Raw genomic sequence first — 23,025 nt, forward strand, 5'->3', positions numbered from 1 at the left:
TTGCGAGTTACAAATAAGCCAAACTATAACCACTGTTTAGCTCTTTCTCTTTTTGACAAGAAAATAATTGAAAAAAAACTTTAAGCATACTCAAGCCTTCAAATATCTCTTACAAGTAAGGTTTGTTTTGTTTGTTTGTTGTGAGGTTTTGAGGGTTTGGCTTTTTTTTTGTTTGTTTGGGGTTTTTTGTTTGGTTTTGTGGTTGTTTTTTTTTTCTTTTTCTTAAAGATGCAGTTGCCCAAAGAGCTGTCCTTTTCTTATTGTACAAAAGTGTAACAACAGTGATTCCATACACTAGTCTCCTAGGCATTAGATAAGACAGATACGAATTAATGTGTGTTTTTTAGGAATCTGACATTATTACTAGAATTATCTTTTCAGTTAAATGTATTTTATAGGATATATACAGCAATATACGCTCTGTTGATTTTAATGAGTTGTGACGTCTGGTATTTTATGTGCTTGAGTATTTGCCCACATGTAGGAATATGGACTCATCCCCTAATGGAAAATAACATAAAGGAACACTGTAAAAAATCAGAAGTTAGAATGTCATTTAGCCATCCAGAGATGACACAGTAATTAACTATTGACACTTGTGAATAAGCTAGCACAAATTAATCTTGACACATTTGCAGACGAGTGATATCTTACAGTGAACACTTTGTAATTATATTTCAAAATGAAAATTAAATGACACTTAAAACTAGGTTGTCATGCTCAATGAAGAGAGCATGTAGCTCAACCGATAGGCAAATAAATTCAGAATTTGAGCCACATGGTGCTTGTGTACCCTACTTTACTGTGTCAGGGCTATACATCAAGGCTATGCTATGGTAATTGCATTGCCAGGGTATTGGGTACTTTTTCTATCACATTACTGTTCCATCTAAGAGGAACAATATTGATATTAGATGCTTCATGGTATATTTCTGGTTTTCATCAGAAAATGCTTGTTCAAATAGTACTATATTTTGCATACAGGCACGAAAAGCTGTTCACAAGCAGTCTGAACTCCGGCAGATCAGTGCCTTTGCACGTGCAAACAAAGATCTCATCCTTGCCTTGCCTATAGCTTGCCATGTTAAGTAGCAGCCAGGTCACCAGCAGCTCAGAACAATTCTAGACATAGACTACTGTCTATCTGTGAAAAAGATAGAGCACTCTGAAATAATGACCCATGATTCAGCTCCATGTGGTGTTTGATTTCAATGTGAAATTACAAATAATTCATTTTTGAACCTGAATATCATGATAATCTATTTACTGTCTTCACTGAGTTTTTAGCAGCAGGGACAATGTGGACATAAACCTGACAGAGCTTATCTTTAGTGACAAGCCTTACACTTCTAAGGTGGAAGAGCACCTATACTCGTTGAATATAGTAACTCAAGCATTCATACGGGCTTTTAAATATTCTCTGCAGCAGTTACAGCAAGAGCTGCTTTTCCAAGCACAGACACTACTGCTGACCACTGATCTGACAATAGGTGACCTGAGTCCTATAAGCTTCTCCTAAGTTACCTGGACAGGCAGGCAGCTAGCTCTGTTAGAACTACCCTTTTCACTAACAGACAAGGTAGTGTCCTTCAGTCTTCATTCACCATATTTTTATTGAATTTACTGGGAGATTTATTCAGAAATATTTGAACACCAGACTCATAAAGGGAATTTGATCCCTGTTACAAGCATCAGTGTAGTGGGCTATGATAGTTCCTTGATTCTTTTCTGTGAGGCACGAGGCCTTGATCCAGCCCCAGAACCACGTAGGCCTTGATTCGTCTCATTGAGGCGGTGTGCAAGAGTTAAAATATGTGTGAATTTTGTTTTGGTCTCCCATAAAGAAGTGAATTTTAACTGTTGCAGTGAAAAAAATGACAGCGCTATTTTCAGGTGACAAGTGAGAGATTAAGGAAATGACAGATTTGATCTCTGTGTGTGCACAATTACGAACAGTTAATATGTAACTGCAGATTCCTTATGTGTTAATCTGAACAGTTTGCGCTAAAACTATGTGATTGTTTATTTCCAAATCAGCCTTGCTACATTTCTCTATTTTTTTAATCAGAAAAACATTTTACTTAGCTTTCTCTGCTTATAACTCACAAGATGGTGGGGAAGGTGACCAAGAGGGTTTTTGCCAAAGCCAAAACAGTGGATTTGAGTGACAGAGCTGCTTTTGTCACCAACTTCTTGCTCTTTTATGCGGTTCCTCTGCTTTAGATAAATATTTATAGGAGGGGAAATTATTCTTAAGCAATGAAGGCAGCAGAAGTGCTGAGACCGGGATTTCCAGGAAACACAAATCTTGTCTCCTTGTTTCAGTCTGCTGCACAGTTGCCCTTCTAAAGCAGAAGTCTAGTTGTTCCCCCAGCTCCCTGCAGCTTCTTCCCCCGTACCTGCAGCCCGTGTTACCCATTGCAGGGAGCAGTCTGCAGTCTGAGGGCAGGATCCTGTTTCCCTTCTGCTCTTGCATGATGATTTTGGATAGTTTGTGGGAATTAGGGCTGGGACTCTTAGCGCTCCCTGCCCTGAACACTTGCTTCTCTCCATCTATGTTAGAGAAGGGATATAGTGAACCTTTACCCTCCAAATTCCTTACTGAGTCTACCAAATGAGGGTAAGAATATCTACGTATTTCACAGGGTTGTGTTTAGGATGAGTTACTGAGCATCAGGTATGCTTCTACACAGAAAGAGACACTACTTCCTTGTGTAGTTCCAAGAAAGATTTTGAGATTTTTAAGAGAAGTAACATGCTGCTCATTGTGAATTAAGTTAGAGAAGCTTGCCCTAGGAGCCTGTGCTGAATAGTGCAACATCTATAAATACTAGCTAAGACTCCAGTTCAGCAAAGCAGGAAAATGTGTGTTTAACCTTAAGCACCTGACTAATCCCATCCCCATTCAGCAAAGCACTTAATTTTAAGCATGTGTTTCATTCCCATTGTAGCTAACAGTTATGCATCATAGTCAAAGATCACCACAGGCTTAAATGCTTTGTTGAATAGTGATCAGATTATTCTCATGCACACAGCTAAACCCATGTTTTTCTGCTTTGCAGAGTTGAGGCCTAAGTGCTTAAAATATGTATTTCTTATTGGCTAACTAGATTTCTATGTTGCATTTAAATTTAAAATGTTTACCTCACATATACAGATACCTCTAAAATAGCCTTCATTTAAAAAAAAAACAAAAGCCATGCTTAATAAAATATAATAAAGAATAACTAATAAGATGTTTTGCGCTCAATAATATTGAAGTTTCAATATTACTGTTTTAATTTAATGGAAATTTTATTTCTAATAGATCGCAAGACAACAGCAGCAACTTCTGCAACAGCAGCACAAAATCAATCTACTGCAGCAGCAAATTCAGGTCAGTGTGTTTTATTGCTTTCTTCTGATTATACTTAAATTCCATCTTTGGAGAGGGAAGGATCTAAAATAAAGCAGCCATGTGCTTTACTAACAAGCCCCAGTAAAGATGCTCTTTATGGAGGTTCTTTGTGTCTTAGAAAATTATTGTCGAACAGCTTTTTTTAAATAAGCAGAATTTTCTTCTGAAAGTTAAGAACTATTTCTTAAATCTTATAGTTTAATTCTGAAATCTGCAGTTTGACTTGTATTAAATGAGGTAAAAGCACAGTCTCAATCATTGTTTATAGTATTCCTTATTCTATAAAGACAAAATTTATAAGAAGCTTAGAAGAATGGTTTTCCATTTCATTAACTAAAGCAAGCAGCTATAGAATAGGATACTAGACCTTGAGACGTACTAAGTCCCTGTGACCAGTCTGTTTGTGTACACAGACCCACAGGTATATGGCTCCTGTACACCTTTGGAGTAGCTTTGTGGATCTGAAAGTATTCTAGAGGTATTCCATTATCTGTACTTTTACTCAAAATCAGGTTTAATTTTGCACTAATATGTGTGGGTAGGGAGTGATATGTAGGTACAGGCATTGTTGACATCACTGTATTACCTCCTCTGTTTCTGGACTTTTTTGAAACTATTTCCGTGGGCCTGTTCTTTGCTTTAAATATGTTGGTTTGGTCTGACAGAGGATTGTGCTGCCAGTCATTTCTTATAAGCTTGGACTATCGGGTTTTTTCCTTAATCAGCTGATTACTGTGTTACTAGATGCCAAACCTGAAGTTTTTCCTTCCCTCATCCCAAAGGAATGCTTGCAAATGCTTTTGCAAATATCATAATGCAGTTTCAGTTACGCTTTAAGGAGTTTAATTAACATATATAAATGTGTTGATATGTGGGATGAGAGACAGAATTGAATTTTAAAGCACTAGTATTGTCATTGGCTATCGGAAGACTCCATGTTCCTGTTAGACATACATAAAGGATGCAAGAGATGTAAGAATAGTGAAAGGAAAAAATACACCATCTTCTCTAAGTGTTATTTGCAAATCTGGCTTCAAAAACCAAAGAATCATATCAAAAATCTTTGCTTAAAAGCTAAGACTGAAACATAGCTGAGTCTGTTAAAAAGAACAGCTATTTGCATGAGAAATTTCTAACTTTTAAAATTCCTTTAAAAATTAGGAAACAGAAAGAGGAATCATGACCAGGTAATTTCTGTTCCTATTTGGAGAATGTGGCTGTTTTACTAAGTATTGTGCTCTGTAGTAAAAAGTTTAAAGGTACTTTATGTTTCAGTTCACTCAATACTTTCCAGTAGCTTTACCCTTCCACTAACTCTGCCAAAACAGTCTTAGAACGGGTTGCAGGTTCATTTTAGAAGAGGTTGCAGGTTCAGTTTCTTGTTCATTCCCCATTTTCATCCCACATAGCACCGAACCCTCCACACGTTTTCTTTCCTGTCCTTTCCTAAATGTATATTGCAAAGAAATGTTTTAATGATTGTTTTGTTCATGAGGGCTAAAATATTTCTTGGTGATTCTTCCCTGTATTTGTTTAAAAATTCTTGCCAATATAAACTATTCTTATTCCGTAGTTCCTCAGTAATTTGGCATCTTCTTTTAGATTTATATCAATCTAATCAGTGTATTTGAGGCAGTTAGGACTGTTTGCTTTCCCAGCTGGTTAGCCAGATTTGTAGTGGGCATCTCATTGCCCAAGGAACACTGTAGACTCCAGTGTGAAGCACTAGACACGTTGGGCTGTTGTCATCTCAAACATATATCGATCTTACATGGAGATTACTGAAAAAGGTTTGTTAGGAGATTGTTTCTTAGGCTAAGTACCAGTTTACATAGTCCATTTGTTTGTGAGCCAAGTGGTTCTTTGTTTATTTGTACTTTCTTAATTCTGTGTCAGGTTTGCTAATCGGGAGTTTCTTGGGAGACAAGTTAGGTACCAAGTCACCTCTGCAGTTTGTAATAGGTTTGTTGCTATTGAATTGATTATGAGTGTTGCAGTTTGTTGAGACCTGTTGCTCCCTAAGGGCTATAGGTGGGATGGAGGTAAACCAGGAGGCAGGTGAGACAGTGCTGTGCTGGTTCTCCCAGGTCCCCTCCCAGCCTCGTCCCAGTACCGATAGTGAAGTCTCACTGGTGACTCTGGGTGGAATTCATCATATCACAAGTAGGTAACTGCAGTGTAGACACTGCCTCAATTAATTATCCGGATTGTTTTTATAGTGAACAGAGAGAAGCAGAGTGAATAGTTTTAGGATGCAATTCATCTCGTCCTAAAGTAGACACTTAAAATACGTCAGATGAATTGTTCCCTAAAATGGCTGTTTCTCTCCATTAACTATAAAGGATAAGGATGCCGATGCCTGTAATGTAGAGATCTGAAGTGAGACAAGGTGAATCATGCTCTCCGTGGCTTGAGGGGAAAAAAATCAATTTTCTAATAAACGCTGAAATTCTCAGTTTGGTTTTTGGACTTGGTAGAATTCGGAACTGCATCCCCAATAACTAACTTGGTTTTATTCAGAAGGTGCTTTTGTTTATGCACTCTTGAGCAACCCTTTTCAGCAAACAGCCACTACTTATATGAAATGGTGTGGATTCTTATCTATACTTTGTATGCTCGGAGAAACAATAGTACTCTTCCCTGCCACTCCCCTTTTGAAAAGATTACAAAATATAAGTAGCACAGGTGCTGGTTCCATCTGGGCATGGGCCTATTCATGGCACAGCTACTTGAAATAAGTACAGTATGTTCTCCAGGATACAGGAGTGGGGCATTGCTGATGCAATGTTTTCATCGCAAGACGTACACAGTGTACCACTGTCATCTTCTGAGGTACAGTGTTAATTCTCAAACAATAATTTCTGTGAATAGGTGAATCCAGTTTATTTGGCCATTTAAACAATTAGAAATTACTTTAGATGGGGCTTACAAGATTTCTGTCAACTATGTATATAAGTAGAAATAATCCATATTAAATAAAAAAACCATCTTTCCCTGGATACCTGCTGGGTTAATATGTTGATAATTTTCATTATTTGATATTTGTTATTTATTATTTGTTTATTTAATGATTTTAACACCATCTTTCCCTGGATACCTACTGGGTTAATATATTGATAATTTTCATTATTTGATATTTATTATTTACATTATGCTGTATATTATTTGTTTATTTAATGATTTTAACACCTTATTTCATTTAGTTGATTTTTTTTTTGGTTTGTTTTTAAACCATTTAATGGAGCACCTTACTCCAGACTTGTTATACATCCAAAACTTTGTCAACAGTCTATGAGCAAAGAGGACATTAGCTTGGCTTAGCATATGAAAACAACATAGGTATTTCAAGACTACTGAGGTCATTAAATGTTCTGCATAATCGTCTCATGTTTTCTGAGTGAAGCTAATGTTACTTTCAGGGTGTGCATGTTGGGGAAAGCAGTTTTGTCTGTTGGCTAAAGGTAGTGGGAATCTGGAGTTGTTCTCAGTTCTGGCTTAGATTATCTGAAATTTGGCAAATTGTTTCCTGTTCCTCAATTCAAATGTAACATTTTGAGGATGTTAAATGAAAATTTTCAAATAAATGCAGTGTATTATTAGTTTTCAGTTCAAATGTTTTTAATGCTCATAAACACTCTTCTACAGAGGAGTCCACGGAGATGGGAGAAAATCTAGTGTGCCAAATTAAGTCCTTCATTCTGCAAAGCTGTGCAGACAAATCATTGCTTTTAGTTGAAATACAGCTGAGAAAATACTGTAGGGCAAGTAAGGGCTCACAGTCAGTCTCCAGGTTGATTCAGATTTTGCAAAAGAACTTTCTTTTTCGTTTTAATAACAAGTATGATTTCTTAAAGTAGAAAGGACAAAATGAGACTATTTCAAGGACATCTCTTAGCCTGTGCTGTGAAAGGGAAAACATCTAAGGATAAGGGGAAAAGCTGTTTAAAGTAGGAATTTGGTGGTACGTTGTGAAGACAAGACTACATTGGAAAAAGGGAAGATTTGCATCTCTAGAACTGTTCCAAGCTTGAGAACTTCTTGAGGCCCTGAACTCCCTGTGAATTCAGTGTCTCGTTGCCAGAATTCAGTCCTTTCAGATTGAGGCTTCAGGATTGCCCCTGGCCCCACCACATCCAACTGAGTAAGGGGTTGTATCACACTGACACTTGGAGCATGCTGCTCCAGGATTTCCCTACGGTGGAGGGGGGGAATTAAGGGATGCAAGTTTGAAGGCTTCCATCCTCTGGAGGGAAGGCTTCATTAGAGCGAGTCCTAAATTGTGGCTGAAATCTTCAAAAAGGACATTGGTTGTTGAGCTTTTCTGAAAAACTTGCCATGGGTATTACAATGAGAGCTGGTCCAAACTGCTTTTGTCCATTTCCCTTCACCTTATTCCTCTGTACTGTGCTCAATGCTGTTGCAGAGCATTTTCTTTTCGTTTGTCTTGGTATGATTTCCATCGCATAGAAAGACTGGCTTCCTTGGCTCTCAGAAGTATTCTGTTTTAATTCAGCCACTAGAAGTTATTCCTAAAAGTATTTTTTCTACTTTTAATCTATACATTCATACTGTTGTAGTATCCTATTAATGTTCTTGCATTTTCTGTTTCAGTCAAAAAGAGTGAACATGATTACTGTGATAGTAAACAAACAAAAGAACAGTGTAACATAAAGATTACAACTATTTAAACTGTCCTTGAATGGGAATAATTTGAATCATACTTAAAACTTAAGAGGCTGAACCAATGAGTCTTTCTTCTTATCCATGATTAACTACTGACAATTCAGGTACCTGGTGAGCTGAATAAGGACTATCTCTTTATGTGAAGTACATGTCTAAAGATCAGGAATAATTACATTCCACATTAGCCTTCATGGCCTCCCCGACCTGGTTAATTAATTTTTTGCTAGGATAATAATAGTAGAAATAGATTTAAAGATATGCTTCATCATTAAGTATGTACCTGACCTCCAATTTTAAAGAGCCAAACCTTTCATTTATTGCCTTTTGGAGACAGGTTGAAGCTCCTTGCAGAGAGCTTGCTGAAAATGCACAAGCTGGAATCTAGTTATTGTCAGCTCAGTTACGCTCTCTGAGGTTGTCTCTCTTTGTAAAATGTAGAGGTTGTCTCTCTTTGTAAACTGTATTTAGCATTGACAAGCAAAAAGCAATTGCAATGCTACTGTTCTGGCACTAGGGAATATTCTTTCCCACCTTTTTTTATTCTCTTTTTTTTTTTTGGTATTGATCATGAAACTGATCCCCTTCCAGCAAGCTCTGCACAGGACCAAATAAAGCCATTGAAAGCAATTTGATACTTCTATTGGCAGGCTATGAAGATCAGATACTCCCTTGAAAGAGAGCAAGAGTTATAAACAAAGCTTAGAAGTCTAGGAATAGCCCCCAGCTTCAGCAAACCCTTAAAATATTTTGTAATTGTATCTTCAATCATGAATTAGCCAGGAAAAACAGACCTTTATTTGCCTTTATATTTCACTAGTGTATGCTGTTTTTAATTGCCCACAGGCACACTGTTGTGATCTTCTTTGGAAGTTTAAAACCAGGATAAAAATGCAAATCTAATTATTTCTTTTATCTAATCTAATTAACTTTTACAAGTAATGATGGATGTACTGTAGCCTGCATCAAACATTTTAATAATGATGTTTCTGGATTAAAGAATAGGTAAAACTACTGTAATTTATAAGCAGTCAAGATTATGGCAGTAAAAATTGTAAATTATTGTGGTGGCTTAATAAACTATAGCTGCAGTTTATTAATATACAGTAGAAAGGATACATTTTCCTGAACTTTCAGTTTGCCTATGAATTGGTTCCTAGATGTCATTGGTATCTTTTCTCTTTTTTCTTTTTTTTTTTAACAGTTCAGTATTAAAAAAAAAAAAAAGAAATCTATCTCTAACTTCCTTCTGCCATGCAGTTGCATGCACATAGAAGAGAGAAATGCTGTTATGTGCCTGTAACTTGTAGCTGGCTGCTAAATCATTGGGTTAAATCCATGGGGCTCTGCTGTGGACTTGGCATCAGCGCTTCTGTCCAGCTCATAACTTGCTTAGCAAAGACAGAAACTGATCCAATGGAGGGAAGACAAATATGCTAAACATCAAAGTCAAATGTTTCATATTTTATTTATTATTACACGGTGGCTTATTAATGAGTTCTAAAGTCCTTATTTGATAATTACCCAAGCAAAAGGTCTACTACAGGACAGCTTTTTCCAACAAAAGCCATCTTCGTGGCTGGCTGGCTTGAGAATTTTCTCTGTCAGCTGTGTGGGAAGAGAATTGATGTGGGATCCTTACCTTCTTTGAGCAGCCCGTGCTTTAATAAATATTCCTGTGATGCTCCCTATCCTTTATTCAGCTTCTTTCATACTAAAAATGCTTCGTTATGACAGCATGGTGATGGCCTAAGCCAAAAGATATGCTGTACTAAAGGTTCACCCCACCCGTGTTAGTTCTAGGCTTCTGGTCTTGCAGCGTGGTACCCCATTTGCAAGGATCCTGCTGGCTGCTCTGCTCCCGAGGTCCTCAGCCTCAAAAACAAGATTTATCCTGGCAAATCAGGAAGCAGTTCTGGGTTTGACTCTAAACACAATCCTTAAAGCTGTCTGCAGTCTTGAGGTGAAGGAGTGGGTTTTTAAAAATTTTTACTGTGACCTCCTGAGAGTTAAATTAACTTTCTTGCAGTTCTCTAATTCTCTGTATTTTTTTTTTTATTTTAAATAGCTTTATTTCGCCTACATGAGTCTAAACAAATTGTATTTAATGCAGAAATTAGGCCTTTCATATGACTTCTCTAATTATAGAGCAGTAAATGGTAGAATAGCATATGTTAGCAACATGAGCAGCAGTCTATGAAATGAGCTACAAGTTAATAAAATGATCTTGTGGTGGTGTTGGCCAAATGTTAGCACACATGTTTCGGAAAGTGATATTTCAACAGACTTGAAGAATAGGACTTTGGCACACGGGTGCCGAACATGATCTGATGGGTGGAAATTAGTTAAACCGAAGTAAATGTCATTGTTTCTCAGGCTCATGTCGGTGCAGAAAAATGATAGTAGCTGCCCTCCCACTTTCCCCCTCCCACGTCTGTTTTAAAATTGGAAATGAAGGCACACACATCCAGCCTCCCAGGGTTCAAGTCCTGCTGCTTCGTTTGCTCCGGGCACGCTGCGTTGCTGCCAGTGGCTTAAGGGCTTGCTCTCAGCCGTGCCTCTGCCAAAGCCAGGGGCTAAAATCTCATTGATTCGATTGAGCCCAAACACTCCTTCTACAGCCTCTGCTTACAGAAGGGCCTCAGATTTGAGCCCTGTTAATTTAGGGACAGATTATAACCAGCTCCTGAATAACAGCAGAGGATCAAGCAAATATTTGCTGCCCACCTGTACTGCTGCCCAGGGGTCACTCTCAGCTGGTGGTCTGCCCCTTCCAACCCAGTGTGGAGCGACGTGCTGTGGCAGACACAGTGCTTGCTGGTCCAGACACCCTCATCTACATCCCAAAGAGTTTGGCACAGATTATGCCACGGTGAACCCCTCTGGTGCTATTTCTCTGGTAGTACACATCCGCATCACCTCCTCTGTCAGTCTGTGTAATGCAATGTATTTGTAATATTGCAATATTTCTATTAATGCAATAATAATGCAGTATGCACTCCAGCACAGAAAACCAGTTTCCTTCCTAAGTGTCACGTACCCAAACAAGAATGGATAACTGGGAGCAGAAATTGAGCCAACTGGCAAGCTACAAACAGGGCTGATCCTGTGAAGTCTTATTTGCTTGAGTAATACTTGCATAGCCAGTATTTGATGACATTTATATAAGTGTTACTCACATAAGTAGGCTTTGCAGAATTGAGCACCTCATATGAGGATGGACTTGGAATATTAGTATTGTGGTTGGAATATCAAAGATATAAATGAGGCAGAGATTTTAGGGGATGTAATTTATTTTACCAGACAAATAGATGTTGTTGGAAAAAATGGTCAACCTTTTGGGCATACCATCTCCTTTTCAGGTCTTACATCAGCATTACATTGAAACATATCCCAGCACTGACAGAAACTGCGTAAGATATTGGCCTTTCATTTCTAATTAGTTACTTTTTCAGTGATGATTTTTGTGATTGACAACCATGTGAAGGCCAAGAGGGAAAACAATAAGGATTTGCATTTTTTTTCTTTTTTTTTTTTAAAAAAAAAACCCACGCTATTTGACACACTCACCAGGAAATACTGAATAAAGAAAATAGTTAATAAATGTTCGTATTGAAATGATTTATGGAGATATTCAGATATACAGGCAAGACTGGAATGTGATGATATCAGAGGTCAAAATTTCTGTCTGCAGAAGCAGATATTTGGAAGAAAATGATGAAGTACAGCCCCACATAAAAAGGCCAAAAGCATTTAGCAAATAAATGGTAAAGTACTTTCTGAAATCTCATAGTAAAATCTTAAATTTACCAGATGGACTAAATCCTGACCTAAAGAATCAAAATGTGTTTTAGTTGTAATTGTGGGAATGCTCCAGAATGCAAGTGTATTACTGAATCAATTTGAGCATAAAAATTTATTTTAAATATATCTAATGTCATGACAGCAAGAAGAAAGTAAGTGCTTTGCTCTTTGAATGCATTCAGGAATTATGAATTCACATAAAGAAAGTAGTAGTATGTAAACCAGTAAATGAGCGAACCAGATGCTGTTAAACATTTGGTATACATTTGGTGGCATATATGTAAAAACAAATTGAATGAATATTTCAAATATTCACTGTTTTATGCAACCAGCTAATCCAGACGCTCACAAAAATGTCAAAGCATAGCTCTCAAGGAAAGGTGAATGGCCTTGCCTGGAATTTACCTATCTAATTTTAAAGTCATTGTTAAAGTATGGAAAAACTGGTTTATGACTGCAGCTTACACCCTATTTCCTTTTGTCTGTTACATTAGAACCCCTTCCTCCCAAATAATTAGATAATGTATTGGCTTCTGTTATATGCAAGACTTTTCCTTGTTTGAAAGAACCAGTCTTTTATATGAATCTTGTATATATCATCTTCAGCAAGTTGGGCATTTGCACAGCTTGGGTAAATTATGTCTATATTGAGAATCTAAGAAGTTACACAGTGTGCATTCCACACTTGAGGGATGGGAAATAAAAATTGATATACTGTGCGGCACATGATATAACACAGTGAAATATCTTTTAAATTCCAGAGGGATGCACTGACATCACCACACTTAATTCACATGCAGTAACTCCCACAAAATGTTATTAATTTTAAATTGAAGTTTGTAATCATTCAATAAAAAGAAAATAAATGATGTAAACAGTATACAATGGTGCATTATGAAATGCTGAATTCATTTTATTCACCCACCCAAAATGACAGTATGTTAAGAAAACATTAAAGTTGTAACACCAAATAATAAAAGCAAAGAAATTCACAGTTGATGGTGAAGTGTGAAATCCATCTTGAGACACATCACCACCCCACAGTATGGAAGGGCACTTCTGAGTTAGGGAACTTTATTTTAAGTTAATGTGTTAGTCATTTTTATTCTGTAAATAAGATTAACCAGTTGGAGGAACATACAGTTAGTTTAAAATCTAGATCAGGTAGATTAACCAATTGTGTGGGTACTTGCTACAGCTAACAAAATAAAGTTGATAGTGCAATGTATGCCTAATAGCCTAAGCAGAGACTGAGATCCCTTATTTGACGAAGCAATTTATATAGTATAAATATAGAAAGAAACTTTTCTCAGGGGAGGAGGTACGGCACTTGCTTTTTACTCTGACAACGAGTGATTTGTATGAAGAACTCCACTATCACATTTCTAGCTTTTCCATCTCATTGAATTTTATTGGTGATATATTTTCAGGATACTCATCTCCTCTGTAACTGCATATCTGAGTGTCTCATAAGCTGAAGTGTATTATCCTCACAACACTCTTTTGAGGCAGAATAAAAAGCATATAGATATTTGGGGGCATCTAATTTTAGATATCTAATTTGGGTGACTGAATTAGACCTTTTGGCTCCATATATAAAGCAGTCCAGGTGCTGTGAATTACCTTCTGTTGATTAGACAACGAGGTTCCTAATTTAAGCACCTAAGTTAAATTTCCTAAGTGACTTGATCTAGTTCTTATGTGAAAGATGACAATCCTGAAATCTTGTTTCAGAATTCATGGGGTGGTTCTCTTTATGTTTTGGTTGTCTTTTCTATCATGACTTTCTGTTAACTTACCACTAGCCTTTAATTTACTCTGATGGAGCTTTTAGCCAGAGTGAATCCACTTTGGCCAGCCAGAGAAATATTTGTTCCTTCCTCTCACCCACAGCTCTGCCTCAATGAAAATCTTTCCAGCTAGCTTGAGTCTCCCATGTGGACAAGTGCTGACCACATATAGCCATTGTCACACAGAAAGAGGCAAGTGAAGGGCCTACTCTCACTGATTAACTTTGTAGTTTGCCAAATCCATGTATTTTCCTCACAGATATGGAGCGACTTCCATGGCTGTGTAACATCCTTTGAACTGTGACTTATTGTGCAGAGAGAAAAAATTTTTGTTTCAAGAACGCCTAGATTTCAAAAAACTTATTTGAAACAGCCGTTAAATAATGTTTTTTAGTTGACAGAAATGGTTACTCCTAAATGGAGATCTTGCATGCGACTTTTTAGGCCAGAATATATTTTTCCAGCCAAGTTATAAACCTCTGAAAAAGGGGGCTTATAATGGAAAGGTTGACACAACATTAATTTTAGTGTTGTAAACGCAATGGTATAATTTTGGAAAAAAGCCTTTATTGCTCTGCTAAGATATTAATTGCAGGAAATTACAGCATATCCTATTAAAGTATTATGTCAGTGGCATACATAGCATATAACACCTTTGCATATTCTCCCTTGTTTTCACGGCAACGTTCTGCATTTTGATCTGTAAAGAGTAGGTGGATAAAGTGGTTCAGAGTTACTGATCGTTTTTGCTCAAGGGGAAAAACCAGCCTGGGTAATGCTTGCTTATGGCCTGCTCTAGAAACAGATCTTCTGTTAACCGGGTAAATCAATTACAGGTATTGAGGAATGAACTAAATTCTTCTGAAATGAAAGTCTTTCCTTTGTCTTGTGACTTTTGCACCAGGGATTTGAATTTGCACCCAATCCTTGCTCACATAAATTAGGTTTAGTCAGATTCTTTCGAGAATGACAAGCTTATTTTTACGGATAAGGGCTTACTTTTCATTTACTTATACTTACAGAATCATTCCTGACTATTAGAATTGCATAGCAGACCCAGTCTCTTACCTTTTTGATTTCTTTTCAGTTAATTATTCAGAAATGTATATTTTTATGTATATATGGTGAGGGAGAAGCTGTAGATCCCTATTAAGTTGAACAATGTAGATGTACATTGCATTATACGTTTTTTTATTCCTAAGAGCTAGCTTAGTTATTGCATTTCTGCCACTTTTAGGATTGCAGGGGCATGCTAGTATCATGTTTTCTTTACAGGAAATTGTTTTTATAAGGTAATTATTTGTTAATATTTTTGTTTTAATATACACTGAACTGTAGCCTTTGAGTGTAGTCTAAGGTTGAATGTTTTTAAACTGTGTTTACTATTTTTAACTAGGATGAACTACTATTACGATAGTTTCTTCTGACTGGCAGATCTTGGAGGACAAGGGACTATGTATTCTTATTTGCAAAGCACCTCATATTGAGGTCATGATCCGGTCAGGCAGTTTTCCTTGCTACGTTGACACAAATTTGCACAAAATATCAGTGATAACAACATGCAAGGTTTTTGGTTTTTTTGGTTTTTTTTAAATATATAAATGGGACCTGGAGTCTTGATGTCTCTTTACGCCTCCAACAGTGGTGGAAGGCGCACTATTCATGACTGTTGTACCGTAGAGGTGTTTTTAACAAGATGGGAGAAAGGTCTTCTTAAAGACCCCACTCACATGCAAGTTCATTGGACCACTGATGTTTCCCAATAATTGCAAGGCTTTAGCATATAATCATTGACTGTATCTGGTTTTACTTATCAAATCCAGAACTGCTTTTTCTCTTCCTGCTGAGCAGGGAAAACTCCATGCTGTACCAGTTTCTTTTTACTTGGGGCTCCCAGTATCATCAGGATTAAAACTGTCAGAACAGTCAACCCTCTTTACTTTGTGGTTTGAAACACAAAGTGTAATATTGTTGCCTGAGAAAGGGCACGCTTTCAGTGTGTTAGTTAAAAATTGCCCAGTGGACAAACCAAAAAAGATCCCTGTTAATAGCAGGCATTGAAATATTTCTTTCACCATTTTTGGGAAAGAAGATGCAACTCTGCACTTCATTTTGTTTTTATTCTACACCGCTAATTTGTCTTCATTGGCTTAATCCTACACTCAAGGATAAGGAAAAACTCCTGCTCAACTTAGAGTTTTGTTTCATTGAATGCAGTGCAGGGTGCCATTTCCTCAGCTGGTGGTGTTCATTTTCTCTCCACTTATGTCAGTCTAATACTAGAAGTACAGAATTAGGCCCTCTTTTTAAAAACAAAAAGAGCTCACGTGGAAATGACAGCATTTCATTTTGCTTTTTTTATTCACTGTAAAAAATTCCTCTGCTCTGTGTGTGCATTTATATTTGGGTATAATGGTGCCCATCCACCCTAGAGTGCTCGGAGGTAGCTTGTTTTGTTTCTTTTTATCATCAGAGTCCTTTTTTTTTTGGTTTCTTTTATCCAGGATAGTATAGATGCATCTTTGTGATAACATTTTATAAAGAAGAAAATTAAAATTATTTCCTCATATTACTTTCCTGTTTCGTTTGTTTTAATTGATAAAAGACTCTTTTCCTAGGCAAGGCTACACATCTGTCATTTTATTTACCCTGTTTTTTTACTGTCTGTTTAAATATGCATACATTTCAGATGTAACTTTAGGAGGAACAGAATATAACAGTAATTTATACAATAGACACTGATGATTATTGACCATTAAAGAGTAATAAGACATTTCCCATGTGAAATAGATGTAGCATCAAATGTCTTTATTTCTCACAGTAAATGTTTCAGGTTTACTTCACAGACCTTAATGTTATTATATAAAGGTAAAAAACCTGGCTACTCCCTAGCAAACATTGGTCACCTCTTAATAAATGAACGGACTTGCAAGCAAAAGAAAAAAATACTTTGAAGAAAGTCTCAGCCTCATGTGTATATTAACCAGAGCAGATGAAATGATTTATTGGGTTTTATACACAATCTGTAAAGGGTAAGCATTGCTAACAGAATGAGTGGCAGCCTCAGGGAGCTGAGTAGCCCCCAGGGACCAGCCTTTGTTCCTCTGGACTTGACAGGCATGTGTCCCTGTTAAATGAGGGCTTAATTTCTCTCATATGTGCACAATTTCCAAGCTCAACAAAGGCAGCCAGGACTGGAGCTATTTAAAAGAGCCAGCTCAGGAGGAAGCAGTCCTGGAGAAAGGGGATGCTAAGGGGCTAATTACTCACCATAGTTCAGCAACTGATTTTTTTTTTTTTTTTTTTTTCCTAAGCAAGGTTTATTAACACGGAACTGCCACTTTCATTTTACATAAACATACATTAAAATTACAAGGGTGTTATTTCTCTGTGTAAAATAGACATTTTAAAGGTCCTGCTGGCACCAAAAATAAAACAAGAAGTGTGTTCATTTTATTTCAGATGTACAGTGAAAGTAATCATTTCTTAAGCTCATGGAAAGGTGGTTTTCCAAAAGGTGCAGAGAAATTGCTTCTCCAATGTCTTCCTCTTCTTTCCCAGTGTTTCCTTGTTTCACATCCTCAGTTCTAACGGCATTTATGTAAATATGATAATTAATATTGTCCAGATAAATGGTTCAGCATATGTAAAGCATATTAATATTTACCTAATTATATGTCTAGTGTTGTACACTTCTTATAAGCCTCTCACTACATATTTGAATATGTGTTTAGAACCAGCAGACCTTTAATGGTGCCTTCTGCGTGGTCTAGTGATGCTGCTCCATACAAGAAGTAGGATTTTGCCCCCTTTTCTGATATGAGGCTTGGGTCACTCCTGTACTACTGGCAGTTGGCATTCTCTGTGGAGAATAGGCCAACCATTTCACAGAGTGATGTAATTTATTTATTTATTTTAAGTGTGGAAAACATAGTTATTTCCAGTGTTGCCAAACTCTGTTGTTACCTTGAGAGAAAGATGAGCTGCTCCAGTGCAACAAGTTTGAAAATATTGTGGTCGCCATTTGCAAGCCACTTTGGCACAAAATACTATGTGGTTTCAGGCTTATTTCCCATTCTGAAACAAACAGGAAACCTTCTTATAAAACAGGCAGCTTATTTGATTTTTCTTGATCAGAACATACTAATCCTTTTAAAATCAGAACCCAAACAGGTGGGGAAAAATGTTTTCCCATTGCTCTGTGGGGTCATGAGCTGAACAGGCTTCAACATGGCAAAAGAGAAGGCTTTTGGACGTGTGGTGTCAAAGCTCGTAGCCTGTGCTCAGGACATGGTGCCTGTACTTTTGTGAAAAATGAAACAACAGTAGTAATTATAGAGTGACCTCAATAGAAGCACCTTGCTTTTTGGATCCAGACAAGCCTTTGGATGTTAAAAGGATAAAATTTAGAAAAATTGAAACTGGTGCATGTTAATGGAGTGCTGCTTCCAACATTATATAGAGAGTTTGTACAGGTAATTTTAGACATTACCCCTTTGTCATAGATCCTATGAAATCTGTGTGAGATTAGTCACTGTCTAATGTTACAGATGTAAATATGTTCTTTCAAATTGGAACTGAACCAACCAAATTTGACTTTTTTCTTCATTTAGCATTAGAAGCAAGACTGAATCTTTTCAAGACTAGGATGGTAAACTAAGGAATGTTTTGTGTTTCTTTGCCCTGTAATTTTTGTATGATAACCGTATTATAAATTTTTCTTCAAGTGGCCACCTTCAGAACCAATAGACTATTATATAATATTGTATTATATTACAATTATATTTCCAATATAATTATTATCAGAATTGTTTTGGAAATTTCAAGTGAAGCCTATAGTCTCTACATTAAAAAATTGTAATTAAAACTATTAGAGAAATAATTTTTTTTCTCTATTTCCATTATTTCTGACCCATTATATAATCTAGGCAACATAATAGGTATCCTCATAGAATTAACAGAGCAAATAATCAGATGTTATTCTTTGAGCTTCCATTGTACATATAGGAAGATTGTGAATGTACAAACTACAGGCTGCAGAATGCTAAGAATGAAACTAGTTGCAAACTTTTAAATGTTTTAAATCACCCCAGAGTAAACAATGCTCTAGCAGTATGAGGAATTAAAGATTTTAGAGGTACTATTTTAAATGAAAGATATCCATTCTTTCTTTCTGAGAAGAATGGAATGGACAATGTATCACTAGAATGGGATGTTGGACTCTCGTTTTATCTACTCTTTCCATTCAAGGCTTTTTCATGCCGAAGAAGGGAATAATAAGAAGAGGAAGCGCAAAGCTTCCTTAGAATTTATTAAGATGGATTTTTAAAAAGTCAATATTTAGTTAATTTATGTTTCTTTTCACTAAATAAAGGAATTCTGGTTGGATAGAAGTCACAAACCTGCCCCAGATCCTACTTACCTCTGTGCAAATCAAGAATAACTGCTCAGAATAGAAACAGTACCTCTGCCTTCATCCTGGTAATAGATTTACAGCCATCAAAGCTTAGTCACCCATTTATTTCCTTTCTCCTTAGAGATGACAAAACACATAACACGTGATGAACTGCAGGTTCCAGGAACATTCAGATGTTAATGCTACAAAAGGCTATATCACAGGTTGAAATCTTGCCTGGATTAAAATTCTGCTTTGGATGAAGTTAAGGAGCTACATAGAGGCAGGGGCATTTGGTGCTGTTATAAGGCCCAGGGAAAATGGTTTAACCTGCATTCCACGCAGATTCTGCCTAAGCCTTTCTATAAAGATTTGTATCCATTCTCTGGAGGAGGAGGGGTTCCTTACCAAGAGACTTTCTTTCCATCTGATTAAGAGAAAGCACCTCCTAATCAGAAAGGAAGGTCCCACACAGATTATCTTCTTGTCATGCTATGACGGGACCCAGATTTCACTGAGGCTTTTGTGAAGAGCTGTGGAGAGTATTAAAGCCATGGCTTCACAGTACTTAACTTAGCTTTTTTTTTACAATAGAAAAAAAGAAGATGAACTCATACTCACTGTTTCCAGCTAAGAATGAACTTTTATTCTTTTGCTGCATTGTTGTCTGGTTACCAGAATGAAATGTTAATCATGTAAAAGTAGCGTATCAGTCTACTGAAGAAAGAAGGAATAATCAACACTTCTGTCTCAGAATCGTGCTACCTGAATGGTTTGACTCAGTGTTACACTAATCCTCCCACTTCTTAGATCTTTTTCTGTATTTACAAACAGCCACCTTTGTCTTGTGGGAGATTGTGCAGCTCACTTTCATAAAATGGTAGTAATGAATGCGAATTTCAAAGAGTCAGCTAGCCTGTTTCCTATGTTTATCATAGCATTTCATCTTAAAGAAAAAAAAAAAACAAACAATCCCCAAAACCAAAACGTTTTTTACTCTGATTGTGTAAGAGTGCCTATCACAGTTCCACCTGAACAGGTTTTGTACACATTAGATAATTAGGTAACCACATTGGAGATGTAGGAAGAAGGCTAGAAGGTATTGCGTTCATTTAAGTGTCATTAAAGTTAGTGGCCCTGATTAACCCTTTTAAGTTGCCATGTAAGTAAAGGCTAAAATAAAGAGTCTAAGCTCTCCCCATATTATAAATCGAAGAATGTACTCAGGAAAGAGATTTTAAAATTCCCTAACTTCAGGAGAAGTTCTGATCTAAGCTTATGCTTTCAAAGACAGCAGAGAAGCAAAACTCTGAGTTTGCATCTCATGCAAAACCATGGGAAACAAGCATTCATAAATTACATTGCTTATCAAACTACTTGTTCTGGATATGAACATTCTTCCCATGGAAACAGAGTCTTGGGTACTGACCAAAATACTGTCTTTCCTTCTTGTAGAGGGTCTGCACATGTCAAGGAAAACAGAATGGAAAAGATTTCGTTTCTGGTGACATATTTCATCTTACCCTACATGTTTTCTGCAAATTCATGTTAGAATTTTGTCTGTAGTTTACTTTGAATATGCTGCACAATTTGAAGGAAGATCTTACTGGGAGATTCTGCTCTAAAGAAACAGCCAGTCTGTCACATGCTGTAGCTCTCAGGTTCTTCCCTTTGTTATGTTTGAACTAGTGAGGCTTAATTAAAATGCTTTCCATTTCATCCACAACAAGTTTTGTGAAACTAATGCTTTCTAAACTTCCAGTGGCAATACTATGAATTTGTTCACAATAGTCCTGTCTAAATTAAATTTATGGAACCCACTAAAGCAATTAAGGTTTAGATGCATGGAGACTTTAAATTATATGTTTTGAAAATAAGTTTCACCTCATTCCTTCCTTTTCATATTCCTCCGTACTGTAGGAGCAAGTGTTCTAACCAACCTACCAGCAACAAAAGTGCTTTTATTTCATTAGGGTATCACTAAAGAGGGTTTGAGAGAGATCTGTAGCCTCCACTTTTAATCCATAAACTTTAAATTATTTTTCAGTAATTTACAGTTATAAACAATTAGCCTTAAAATATACAGAGCTATTTTTGTGTATCCTAGGAAGGAGGTACAATCTGGGTCTGGGCAAAGTCTGCCACTTTGTCAAGTACTTCACTATTAATTTTTATCTCTGGTCCATAATTTTCTCCTGACAGTTTGTACTCTTTTTTTCATACATTCATTGATAGGTTTATGATCAATTCTGTTTCTAATGTAAAAGCTTCCTAGTTGTGTAACCACATCAGTCCAGTTCCTTATAATGACACACCTGCATTCAATGACCTTACTACTATGAAAGCTGGACAAACTTCCTAGTCAGAAGTATTAGAGGAGAAGAGTGTGGTGTAATTGAGGAATGATTGGGGTTTCTATCTGTTTCGATTCTTAAATGCTTAAAAGGGCATAATGTCATAAAAGGATCTTAGAAACTATATTGTGACTCTCAAAGGAAGCCACTTATTTACTGCTTCTTTTGGCCTAATAGTTCTAGATTCCCTCTTGTTGGCTGAATTTATCTGCTTCCAAGTCCTGTTTCTGGATTTATATCTCATCTATGTGCCTAAAATACAGTTGTGTCCCACAGTCTGGTGGTGTTGTTATCCCCCGAGGGAAATGTGTTGGTGTGCACCAAGACCTCCGTTGTGCTCAGCTCCTCAAGCTTCTCTTGGAAGGAGAGCCTCGATGTAAAAGGAGTGGAGCAGAGCCCAGTCTCCTCTTGATATGGGATCTAGTCTTAGTTTTAATGTGCTCTCAATCCAGGCCTGTGTAAGAAACAGGTAGGCATAGGCTCAGTCTTACACAGGCACCACAGAACTTTTGAACCCTTGTATTTAAACAAGACCTAACTTTAAATATTATGTTACTGTTTTACCCAACACTCACTCGTTTATGACATCTTACATTTTCTATAGTTCCTGGACTGATACTTCCCAGATCACACCCATTTTTCAATACGACAGGAAGCCCTACAGTTCCTGAAATCTCCATTCATCTCACCAGAAAGTGAAGTCATCCATAGCTATATGACTGAATTCACTCCCAAATTTAGTGAGTAAAATAGGTCCATAGAAAAGGGGGCACCAGAGCTGGTGAGAGAGCAAACATGGCAGTGAGTGCCAGGGAGGAGAAAGGAGAAGAGGGAGCCCTGGGGCAGGAAGACACCACTTTGACGAGTGAGGTGTTCCATTGTGCAGGCTGCACTATGAAGTGGACTTCAAGATTGTAGGACCTCTAATCTGTTTCCTTGTGAAATTTGTTGTTTCAAATGTTGTCTGTGGCATTATAGCCAGTACTGTGAAGATACCTTATTCTAGTACAAGAAACAATGGCAAAAAACTTCACTTTCTAGAGCTGTTTTGTAATTTGAGTAGAAAAGGAAGATACCAGATTTGTATTGTTATCCTGATACCCTCTGGAATGAGCTTTATGTGATTCTGTATTGTGTGTGTGAAGGTGCATATACCACTAATTTTTCAGCCTATAGGTTGATTTCCACTGAATTTGATAGAAAGGTAGAAGTTTCAAAGAAAACAAAATTCCCACAATCTTTGTGAAAGCAGACAGCTAGGCTGAGGTGAAGGATATTTTCCAGAGTTCTTCAGACAGGTTGGGTTTCTTATCTCTACCTTCACAGGAACAGTTGCTGTTTGACTGTTGTTGAATGAGAGAATCCAAAATGGATCCCAAATGAGTCCTTATATGTAAACCAATCACAGGAAAAGCTTCAGTTGGAGCTTTCACCTCAGTAGACAGTGTAATCAAATGCTTGGAAGTCACAAATCTATTGGTCTGTATTTGCCCTGGAACTTGTGAAACTTCTTGTATCCCTTATAATTTTAACAGTTTGAATTCCAGAGCAAACAAGGAGTGGAGACATTCACTGTCATTGGCTAATATATGAAATGTGACCTGA

General features: G+C 37.0%; 1 protein-coding gene across 1 annotated transcript in view; it reads left to right on the top strand.

Annotated features, from left to right (window-relative positions):
- The window catches only part of SOX6 (SRY-box 6), a 272,975-nt gene that overhangs the window by 118,699 nt on the left and 131,251 nt on the right, over positions 1-23,025 (top strand). Inside the window, exon 7 of the mRNA XM_014962253.1 lies at positions 3,308-3,376. Within this exon, the coding sequence (XP_014817739.1) occupies positions 3,308-3,376 (69 nt within the window). The remainder of the gene's footprint in view (positions 1-3,307; positions 3,377-23,025) is intronic.

The sequence above is a fragment of the Calidris pugnax genome, unplaced genomic scaffold (genome assembly GCF_001431845.1).
Source record: "Calidris pugnax isolate Ruff unplaced genomic scaffold, ASM143184v1 scaffold593, whole genome shotgun sequence".
NCBI classification, from domain to species: Eukaryota; Metazoa; Chordata; class Aves; order Charadriiformes; family Scolopacidae; genus Calidris; species Calidris pugnax.